Source organism: Hetaerina americana, unplaced genomic scaffold, assembly GCF_022747635.1.
Source record: "Hetaerina americana unplaced genomic scaffold, ioHetAmer1.1.p SCAF_44, whole genome shotgun sequence".
Classification (NCBI taxonomy): Eukaryota; Metazoa; Arthropoda; class Insecta; order Odonata; family Calopterygidae; genus Hetaerina; species Hetaerina americana.
The window spans coordinates 3,472,501-3,484,872 of NW_027287030.1; the positions used below are offsets into that span (position 1 = coordinate 3,472,501).

Sequence of the window (12,372 nt, forward strand, 5' to 3'; positions counted from 1 at the left end):
ACCCACGGTCTTTGGGTTAGCAGTTGAGCCTTGAACAGTGGCGTACTTAGTCGGATGGACATGTTCTTGACAAATCTTTCTCCACTTATTTCCTATCTCCCTTTGTTCTGTCCAAAAAGGAATATTATTTTCTTCCCTCTATCTTCTTAATCAGTGATTACCCTTTGTCACAGTGTTCAACGTACTCCATCTTGACCAGTAGACTACTTATAATAATATTCTAAATGTTGGAAGGCATGATATACTATATATCACCGCTGAAATTTTTATGGCTTAAAATCATCGACATCTTCAACTGAACTCTCTAGTTCTAAGAAGGTAACTGTGGAAAATTGGATTGTAAAGGTCTTTAAGTGTCTTAGAGCAATAATAAACTTAAGTTATAGAGTTTATTTTTATTGGTATAACTTGTCTACGCAACATTAGATATAGTTATGTAGACGGGAAAAACATTTACAGATAGCTTTACAAATGTGACACGTGGTGATGTGTTTCGAGTCTCTACTTGTCATTGATATGTCGTGAAGACGATCTCTTGTATTTGGCCCACGTCGTAAACTCCAAACTGCACACTCAATAGTCTGTTGACATCTAAACGCGCAGAATTGAGGCTCACCAATACGCTACGCTGGTTTCATTAAATAAAGCACTGAGGAACGACCATCGTAAAAACTGGCCCTGACATTGATGGTTCATATGCGTAACAGACATACAACAGTACGGTCACTACTGAGGCAACAGGTTACAATATACATATATTATTCCCACTTCTGCCCCGTCTATTGTGCTGGTTAGGATTTTTTACAATTTTGAAACTCGTCATCGGTGGGCTACCGACACGCATTCAAATGTCTTTAAGAGTCTTCATTGACTTCAAGAAAGAACAAACAATTTTAAAACATCACGCTTTGGCAAGAATCTACTGCGTTAAGTTAACAGGGTGGTGACATAGGGTGTATTTTGAACACTTGTCCTTTAAAAGGGCCTTCTGCAATGACATAACGGAGCATTAAAATGGTGGGAAGGTGACTTCAACGGCATGATGACATTTATGGACGGCATCTTTATAGCAGAGGACAATCGTGAGTATTGAAGAACTCTCCTACACGACCCTGACAAAGGTATCGTTACATTTCATCAAGGATTAAAACAAAATATTATTTAAGCAAACGACGTGATTCCACCATTTTGACACGCATCACACCAAAATACAAACATTTCAACTGTCACTTTCCATCTTTCCGGTGATAATGTACACCAACGTTAAATTTTAAAATGTCTCGTTTCTATTTTTCCCATTAAGATTACCGTTATCATATGTTTCATTAATGTAACACAATATCAAATATAAAATTTTTACGTGTTATAATAAGACATTTTGATATATCAATGCAAACAATTTAATATTAATAGACATTACTTTTATTTAATCATCAATGCATTTATTTTACCTTGCTGCAGAGAATCCATTTTTCTCGATTAACTTCCCTCAAAGTGGGCAATGATTGAAAATTCAATAATATCAAAAGATTACTTGATGAAGCTTACGGTTAATGCATTGTTTCCTTCTTGTCCTTTTCACTTCACCCACTTCATGTTAGTACACTTTACTAACAACTATATTAAGTGCACGAACTCTATGTGTGTCTGTAACAAACACTGTTCTGATGAAAATATCCAATGCATGGAGCCTTAAATCCCTCTTTGCTTATTGCAATGAAATTTCACTACTTAGGCCGCTTCGGCATTTGTAGCTGTGATGCACTTAGCTCAAAAAATGTATAAACAATGACTAAATTCCAAGGAAACCACTTACCTTGGAGTATGTACAGTTTTGTTGCCATGTAGTCTTTGAATCAATATTGGGATGTGTCAGCTAATGGCATATCTTTTCATTATGTTAAACGAACATACCTCAAGCATCATATTTTCATGGTATATCGCAAGAGAATTCTCAGAGATACTTTTGAATAAAATATAATAATCAAATGACTTTAAAGGGATTTGAGGAACAAGTACTTTTTAGTTTGTTAATTTTTAAGAATCCCAGCTCCAATTAATCTGATTGAAAGGAGATAGGGGAATTTCAGAAAAGGGCCTCATATCAACACAAAAAGAAATCTAATCTTGTAACCAAAAGCACTGAAGGGCAAGGTTGTATTCCAGAATTTGGAATATCAGCGAGTAGTTCTATGAAAAAAGTGGGATCTGTCTTTCCTTATATTACATAGGAGAGTTATGGGCACATATTTCGTAATAAAATTCCAATAATAAGAATCTACAAAATATGAGTTGATTGAGAAATTGATTATGCAATAGAGGCAGCAAATTCTCAATTACAATGCGTACTTTTTGTTTTACCTACATTGAAAGATGAAATATCACAGATATTTAGACCCACAAAACATTCTTTCTTTCCTTTTTTGAGTCCGTTGCAGCCAAGAGTCATTAAATGGATACAGTGTTTCATTGTGTTTTACTCGTAAATACGCTTGAAGTAAGTTTAAGTTCTCTAAACATACACCGAATGGGCAAAAGATAGTTAATATGAATTATTACTATTACGGTATCAGTATAAAGTTTAATATTCATCCTACATAGTCAAATATTTGATCTGATTTGAGCCCATTACACTGCTTCATGTGAACACTGTGACATGAATTACAGAACTCTTAAAGGGATGGTCAATAATGCAAAAAATTTTGTATTATATTAATAACAAAAAACTACTGCTCTCATTTAAAATAATATGAGAATTGATACTTTCATAGATTTTCAGTATTCTCCCGCAGCAAATTTGGCATGACTGAGTATATACTAAAAATGTATCCTCGGTGAATAACGATGTAGAGAAATTCTTACTTCAGTAAGCAATTTCAACCCCTTTATATCATGATACGTAAGGTGATATTCCATTAATAATCCTCTTAATAAAATTTATGTTTTTACCGATGAGACACTATACTAAAAAAATTAGGTACAATTGAATGAAGAGGCCGAAACAAAAGATGCTCACATAAAATGACGTCGAGGTATTGAGAGAAAAGATGTAAAATATCATTTAAATTGACGAGACGAAATTTGAAATATGAAATTTTAAAAAAATAAGGTTCGCAAAATGAAGTCAAAGCTTTGACATTTCCAAAAATTATATTTATGAGAATAGTATTGAATCTGTTGCTTAAAATATTCAAATTTTGATGAATCTGGTTTTGGAGATTTCATCTACAAAACGTTCCTAAATTATTTCACGAACGTTATTTATTTCGAAAAAAAAATACTTGGTTCTTCCTCATATATTTTATAATACATTACCTAGATTTCGACCAACAAAGTCATCATCAAAGTCGTCATCATCATCACCTGATGATGACTTTGTAAGTCAAACCCTAGGTCGTGTATAATAAAATATGTGGAAGAACAAAGTATTTTCTTTTCCGATATGAATTGCTCTCACGAAGTGACACCTGAAACCATTCTAGTCATTTATATACTCTTAATAGCGTTTTAATTCTAGTTAGTGATAGTATTTCTTCTACAGTTGAATCATAACTTTAAAAAATTATCAATAATATCTTAAAGCAATATATTTAGACGTAATGCACTGTCCAGGGGGAGGGACTAACTATTTTGAATTTTTTTAAACTAATGTAGAAAAGTACAAGCGGCAATTTATCAAATATTTTGCCCCACCTCTTGACCAATGTAATGACTAAAATAGCAATCACCATCACAATGTTAATTTCGTCACAAAATATCTTTCCGGCGATATATATGTACTTTGGGGATAAATATGCCAATAGCTCTCGATATATATTAGTAAAATTGGATAAATAATAAATTGATATATTTCGGTAATGTCTTTTGCACGTTACCAACATTTTTTCCACTAAATAATCAGGATGAAACTTAGCAAACTAAATGTGCTTAAAGATAATATGTTAAGTATCGAGAAAAGCATCGACTCCGATGCGATACATCGTCATGTTTTGGCCATCCCGAGCGACCGCTAAACAAGCGCTGACCTACTCGACCCCACATACCCTCACACAACACCGCCTCGCGGAAATACGACCCCGACCAATGCCGCGCCTCGCCTCCACTCCCCCCCTTCTCTTCTCCCTCTCACGCAGAGGAGGTCAGCGGCTCAATCAGAAGAGGTCCAGTCTCCCAGGGACGACGCCGCCGAAGAGGAGGCGGGGACAATTGAGGGAGGGGGCAAAGGGGCGGGGAGGAGTAAAGAGGAGGCGGCCGCCATCAAGATACAATCCACCTTCCGCGGCTACGCCGTCCGGAGGGATGCTGGGAAGGCAGTGGAAGGGGGGGTGGGCGGGCCTGGTGAGGGGAAGGAGGGCGGCGCAGGGGGAGAGGGTGCGTGCTCTTCAGGGGCGGCCGTGGTGTCGGCTGACGAGAGTGGCGATCCGCTGGCAGTCGTCCCGAGTGAGCCGTCCCCGAGGCACGCGACGCCGGTAGCGGCGGACGTCGACGACCGGGAGGAAGACAAGCGGGTGTGGGAGCGACTGGAGAGGGAACGGGAAGACCAGGCGGCGGCGTGCATCCAGCGCGGTTACCGCGAATACCGGGAGGCCGCAGCCGGCGGCAAGAGGCTCCGACGAGAGGACGCCTTGACCGCCTCCACCAACTCGTCCGCCTCTTCCTCCTTCCCCGCCTACAGCCTCCGGACATCGGGCGAGTTCCACGACCACGTGGTCCTGCCGCCGATCGAGTCGGCGGACCTGGCCGGAGACACGGGAGGGATGAGGCAGGGGTGCGGGGTTCCGACGGAGGGGTCGGGCGGACCCCAAGGGGACGTTGGAGCCCGTGGGCTGATGGACTCCGCGGCGGCCAGAATACAGGCAGGATACCGGGGGTACAGGGTGCGGAAGAGGCTGAGGGAGGTGCAGAACAACGGCCCTAGCAACCACAGAGGTGAGTGGATCGGATGCACGCACGCACAATGTGCTAATGCAACAATGATCATGATGTGTACCCACATCATGATCATTGTTGGTGCACGGGTAATAAGTAGGTTTTTGAATTGTTCCAAAGAAAACCCTTACAAGCCCATCTTCGTGGACTTGCCTCAGCATAAACCCTTGTTCACCCAATAGTATTTCCATCTTGATTTCTTTGTAGCCTCTACCGGCTTGCATACAGTTTTAAAAGCCCATTCTTCTAATTCCTCTGCACCATTTAAAAAACATTCTCTTCAATCAAGACTTTCACTATCGCATTATCTCTCAATATATTCTACTATTGTACATATATATTTCCATATTCTAATTTAATAATATATTTTCATGTTCTATTCTATAGAATTAGATATTATATACACGTAGGTTTCAGTAGGGGACCCTTATTATTATCGGGGAAACAATTTCCAGTCGAGTAGAGAAGAAACGCAAAGATCTCCTCCCTTTATACTCCATTCCCCCTTCTTATTCTCCTCTAATTTTATTGGCATAATTTCTCCTACCGTAGTACAATGGGGATAATAATACATTTTCAACATCTCTCTTAAAAAGACATCCTTTCAATAGTATAACATAGAATTTTATTCTAATTCTAATAGAATTCTATAGAATACTATATCCAATTCTATATATAATCCTGACAATCGAAAGGATGTCTCTTTGGTAGTGATGTTGAAAATGTATTATTACCCCAATCGTACGGTACGGTAGGTGAGATCATGCCAATAAAATTAGCGAGATTCAATGTAGAACAGATAGATTTAAAGGTGTCATTTTCCCCACGAACGATAAGCGACCAGAAAAAAAACGTTTGTCTGACCGGGCTAGGAGAGAAAGGTGTTTTTGGTCATTGGTAGTCTGGTGTGTAGTCGCTCCCTACCGCACACCCTAGCGGTTGCTTGCAGGGTACTAAAATATGAAAATAATATCAAAATATTCGATGCTAGTCAACAAGTATTTTAGCATATTCCACTCGTCTACCGCTGCAAACAATACTTTAACGTCTATTTTCCGTTATCTACTTATGTGCCAGTCCTACTTTGCATTGAAAACAACCCCTATGCTCACAAGATCAATGTAAAATTCTTATCTTGTGCATTTTATATCTCCAGTTTGTATTCTTCGCGCAACAGGCTGACGGGCTTTCTTTGTAAGGACTTACACCGTGAAATAGGGTTTGCGAATATTCCGATATTTTTATGTACATTTTAAAATGTAATTTTACCCTCGATTTCTTTTTTATAATTTTACGACTTTTGCATGTCAGATACTTCCTGGATTTTGGCTTAGAGTTTGGATGGAAATAAGTGTTATTTACGGGCTATGGATTCTGCGTTTCGTATGAGCGCAGGCTCCCCCGTGCCGAGACTCAAGGTGGACACCCGCGCGTGTACAGTTAAAACTGGAGAAAGCGGTCTCGTGACGCACGCAAGCACTTAGGACAACTCAAAACAAACCGCGGGGAAACGGATCAGACGGTATCTTGACGTGCTGACGTGAACACAAACGCGAGATAAAAATTTCCGTGTGGATAAGACTCGTTTCTCATTCGTCTTAAACAAAACGAGCCCGACTCAGCGTCGACTTCATCAATTTTTACGGATTGCGAGTGTCTAAAATTCGTCTTTAAAAAACGTTTATACGGACACTGTGAATGCGCGCCTTTCATCTACTTGCGACTTTTTCTTGTTGTAGTAGTTACCAGAGGAAACGACTCACAGCCGAGGTCATTTGCAACCCGAAGTCGGTATTCTTTAACGAAAAGCCTTACAAAGGTCACACACATTTTTTGTGGTTCGCGGGGTATTTTGTGTTGATGTAGATGTAGATTTGAAACCAGAGCCTCGGGGTGGGAGGCTGAAACTTAAGCTACCGCACCATATAGATTCCAAACAGTTCAGGAATACATTTTTGCCCAAATGTATATTAACGCTCAAAGCAGAAGTCTACATCTAAATACTTTCAGGCAAACCGCTGCAACGGCGTGTGGCGGAGGGTGTTATGTAACCAATCATATATCAGTCAGAAAATTTTCATTCAAACAACTAATTGGTTCGTACATAAAAGCGAACAAGTTGACCAAGCAAGAAAGCACTTACATGAAAAAAATTCAGCTGCGGCTATTCAAATCATTATGGAACAATATTATGAAAATGTGTATATTTAATATGACGCATAAAACGACGAAGTACGTGCGCTACCAATGCTAATTATGAGTAATTACAATTGCCGCAAGCTAACAAAATGTTATGTATATTTCAACGGTTGGTCAAATAATGCTTTAGCCATGAGAAATAAGAATAGCCCAGCTATTGATCAATTCTTATTTATTTTAATATTCATATTCTTTTCGATTACGAACTGACTAGACAAGATGAGGTTAAAAAAATTACTAGTTGGTTGTATGATTCCGGTGTAACGCATTAAGTGCGTTAGTCGATGGACAAATAATCAGGAAAACAATTATTTCCAACAAATATTCTGGATCCGCAAATCAACGTCCCATTCAACGGAAGTCGCAATCCACTTTAAGTGTCTTCCACGCGACTTCATGAGTAGAAATTCCTCCCGTCGGAACTCGAACCCGGGCCATACGCAAACTTGATATTCGCGACGTTATATTTCTCACAAACCCATCTACAATCAATCTTGTTCCCTTAAAATTCACCGAAAATTGCGATGGAAATGTAAATCCTTACGTCGTCCGCCGAACAGGGCGTGTCTTCGCCATGAAACCCTCACGCTTTAAGTGCACCCTGATTTTCATCTCAGGAGTTTAATTTGCGACTTTTTTCCTTGAATTTTAAGAATGAAATTCTCTAAGCACATTTGCTAATTAAGCAGGCAAAACCGTCTGTTGTTCTGAGTGAAGCGACATCTTCATAAGATTTTAATCCTGATGCTAGCCTGTGATATTTTCGTGCTATATAATCTGATTAATTTTGTTTACCCAGTCAAAATCGATTTGATTACTTTTCGCTTATAACTCACTCATTTTTTTTAAACGGATCGTCCAGGGAAAATTTACTAAAACCTGATTTTTGCGAGAAAAATTTTGAATATGGAAATGGAAATGTTTACCAAAGAAAAAAAAGGGGCTTAGCATAATGACCCAATTTATTTTGATATCGAACACTGTGACGTCAAAATAGGCACTATGTACCGGTCCTTCAGGAAAAAGTTCAGTTTATTTTCATGGCTAGTGTACTTCCTTCTGACGTGATCTTTTTAATTTTCACACTTCGTTTCCTTAGTTTATAACCTTTTTAAATTGGTATTACTTTCAATGACAGTTATGTTCGTCGGTCTAAGCTCTATGAATGTTAAGAGAACGCTATCATTTAAATTCCCGTTTTATTTAATCGGAGAAAACGATTGCGTGGAGAATGAAAACATTTCATGAAATGGTACATGGCTGCAATTTGAAAAACTTTCGGAATTCACCTAAAAAGCATCGATTAGTAGTTTAGGAGTGAATCCTTTGGAAATCAAAGTCGAAAATTAAGACGTTAAGATTTGGTGGTGGAACATGCGATTTTTCAGTTTTGATTGCTTTGAAATATTAAAACTTGTTTGAAAAAGGAATAAGGGTAAAAAGAGAGACCGCTATCAACTACGTAGTTCCACCGTCTCTCCCGTGATATTAGAAAGGTAGATGGACTAAAAGGGCATCACATTATTTATGAAACTCGCCTGATTTTAATTAAACACCCTCTTAGTTGGAAAGCATGCAGGAAAACTATCCACTACTGCTAAACGATCCCTCCTATCATTTCACAGCGATCTCATTTTCTTTCCTTTATATCTACAATGGTATAGCAAAATGGAATTATATGGGTGTGCTGATAAGGAAAGGGATAAGTGCGCTGAAAACCTCAAGGAGATCCTGTAAGGTTTTGCCTTCCCTCTGGGCTGAATCCCAAAATTCACTCTCATATAATTCCAACTAGCCAACTTTTGGAAATGCGGTGTGAATTCGCAGAGGAAGGGAAATATTGCTTTAATGCATGTCTTATGATCAAGCCACGGTCCACATCTTCCCTCTATCTTTGACGCCGCAAACAGACATCTCCCCCTGGCTGCCAGCGACACTATCCATGCCAATAATCCCAGCAATGTACGTCGGCTACCGGGTCAAGGGACCGATTATATTTCCCATTTAAATCCTCGCAAAGATTCTAACGGCAAGACGCGAGCCTGGTAGATAAATTGCGAAATCTTCTGAAAGTTGCGAAATATCTTAAGTGGTCCACTGGAAGTGAGTTTTAACAGCAATCAATCACATTCAAACCTACTGAAGGTCGGTTTGACAGTTGAGGGTACAACTTAACTCGTATTTTGATCTACAAACTCAATTGACAGCCATAAAATTTGGGTATTTAGCTCATGGGCTAGTTCCTTTCCCCGAACTACAGTATGCACGATCTAATTCAAATAGTTCTGTATCCTGCATCCTGCATTTACGATATAATTCAAATAGTTCTGATATGTTGCAAACAAAATATTGAGTTTATAGAAAGGTTGTCCAAAGCAATGGTGCGCTAATGAGTAAACTACATAACTAATCGATGACCCCCGGGTCCCGATGATGGCCCTGCATCACCTCAGTTTCACAAAAACCGTAATTTTTTTCATGCACTAGTAAGCTACAGGGTGCATAAGGAACCTGACTGCACCCTCTTACCATAAAGTGTAAATTTCATAGAATGTGTTAAGTTCAACAAAATTGCCAGGCCAACCTTCGGGATTGATAGCTGTGGTTTTGGTCCAGAAGAAACGAATTGGATACCTGCTATATTTTTAAGTCAGCAGTCCACGATACTATGCATTTGTGGTTGATTATATTAATTTGTGTTTCATATAAATGATCGGGCTTTGAAATCATTGTAGAATACGAACGGAAGATTGACTCTGACTAGCGGATAAACCATAACTTTTCGGAAAATCAAGAGCGGAGATAAATCTAATACTAACATCAAAGTATCGTCAAAACATTATGTCATTTGGTCCACTCCATAGTCTAAAAATACGAAACACTAGAAGATCCATGTTAATATATCTTCGGAAGTCACCAATATGTCTTTAAAGGGTATAAATATTTTTTATGGTGTAATTCCTCACTGTCGTGATTTGTGCTTGACATCTTGTCGGGAAATGACAATAAATTAGCCACTAGTTCCTCTGTATTCGTGTCTAGAAAACAAATAGGTAATAAAACAAACAAATTTTGTCGAATACATTGAGCGCAATTTAGAGGAAATAGATGTCAAGGTTTAACAAAATATCTGGTTTAGTAAATAAGGGTAACTGTTTAGTGGAAATTTCTGGACCAAAATTGGATTTATATCCTGCTTGCCACAAGTCATCTTCATATTCCTTTTCTCCTTTAGAATAACCTGCTAATGATTATCATTATCTTTGGTTGATATAGGGTATCATTTTTTTATTGTAACTGGAAGTTTTCCATTCGTTATCTTACCGGTATCCATGGATACTGTGGACTAGTTCCCCATATAACTTTCGTTTATTCCATTGAATGGGGCGACGGAAGCCCCCGAGCGAGGATTTAAATCCAAACTCCGTACCCGCATTCACGCCATAGAAGCCATGAAGGAAACACGCCATGCCCTCGTCTGCACCTGCTCTCAAGGCTATTTCCGACTCCTTGCGCTTAGCGGACGCTGCACGGGAGACAGTTTCCCCTCAGGGAAGCTAAAAAGCCTTGCCTTAAATATTCTCGACGCCGCCATTCACGGCCCCGTGCGGACAAGCAAGAGCATGTTAATTGCGGCTGTTATCTATGGTCACCTGCCAACTATCTCCTTGGATAATTTTGCACGCACTCCATCATGAATCTTATACCCAACGACCAACGAATCTTTTCGTTCATCATGCGCGTTGTATACTTTCCGATATGAACTAATGGAAACATTGAATTCGAAAAAATGTGGGTCTGGTCTTTTTTATCACAGATAAAATATTATACATATACATATTATATATATATATATATATATATATATCTTCGAAATGGAACGCTCTTCGGCGACGCACAAATATATAAAAACACAAATGTAGATTTTAAAACCATAGAGACACAAAGAAAGGACACTCAAAATATGTTGTTTTGACGTTTACAGCCAGCATCTTAACATTTTGGTCATTGAGGTACGCCTATTTTCCTCACGAAATGCAGTTTCGATACGTAATTCCTAGCACGATAAATAAAACAGTGCTCGTTTTGGGAAAACGTATCCATTAAAGTAGTTTGAAAATTTTTCAATTTTTAAGAAATGCCATCTATATCAAGTGTGTTGTCGAAGAGACTCCTGCATCTACTTACGTTCTGGTTATGCAATCTAAACAGAGCTATTTATCTATCCATTGCATTTCTTCAAGCAAGATTTTCTGATTCTAAAAATGTATTCAAATAATACATACCAGTGTTAGTTTTGCCTTGAGTGGAATCTTCCACACAAAATGTTATTACATCTCGCTGATGATTACACTAATTGCCGAACTCATGGCCATAAAATTGAAGCATTTAATTGAAACACTAAGTTTATTTTGCTAAAATCCCCTTAGCGTTATTTATTAATATAGTTTTTGTTCTGCCTAAGTAATCTATTTGAATGAAATAAATTAAATGCAGTCTCAATTTCACTCTCTTATTTGAGTGGTTTTTATATCTTTCCTTATTTTCAATGCCTTCATTAATCGTTGGCGACTTTGTCGATTCCTCTTGCCACTATCTGCAACATCCAGCAGTAGCGGTGTCCATAAATCAGCTTCATTTTGCATCGAAGAAATCATAAATGGCTCTATGGTGTAAATTCCTCTCCCCGCCTCCTCGCTGCGTCATTTCGCACGCGTCATGGGATGGCAGTGAATTCCCCGGTTAATGCGCTCGAAAAAACGTCAATTCGAGCGGTGATGACTCATGTAACGAATCTTGAGATCAAAAGTGCTTGATAGACGAACCATGAAATATTCCTAGCTGAACCTAGACCCTTACTATTACAATCGAGAACGTGAAACATGTTTTAAATCAAGGGATACTTTATTTCATAGACAACCGATTAGCGTCACTACTTGCTGAGCTGAGCATGATTTCTTTTAATGAGAACAGATTTCTTTGATTGATAGTTCAGAAATTAACAGTAAAAACTGATGTGTAATGCCACACCTATATCACATATCTAATCGAAAGTGAAAAAAATACATTTGAAAGTTTAAAAAAAATCGTGAATCTGGTTTTCAATAAAGTCTGCGATTTCGTAACGTTAATAGAACAGAATACCTGGGTGGGATCTTCAGGTTTAAATGATGCCATGCATACTTTGATACAGGTAGATACAGGCTTCCATACATACAGATACAGGCGTCAATACAATACTTT

At 38.6% G+C, this 12,372-nt stretch overlaps 1 protein-coding gene across 1 annotated transcript in view; it reads left to right on the forward strand.

Annotated features, from left to right (window-relative positions):
- LOC139692897 (enolase-phosphatase E1-like) overlaps window positions 1-12,372 on the forward strand; it is a 266,173-nt gene that overhangs the window by 236,209 nt on the left and 17,592 nt on the right. The window contains exon 3 of the mRNA XM_071591214.1: window positions 4,134-4,929. Within this exon, the coding sequence (XP_071447315.1) occupies window positions 4,134-4,929 (796 nt within the window). The remainder of the gene's footprint in view (window positions 1-4,133; window positions 4,930-12,372) is intronic.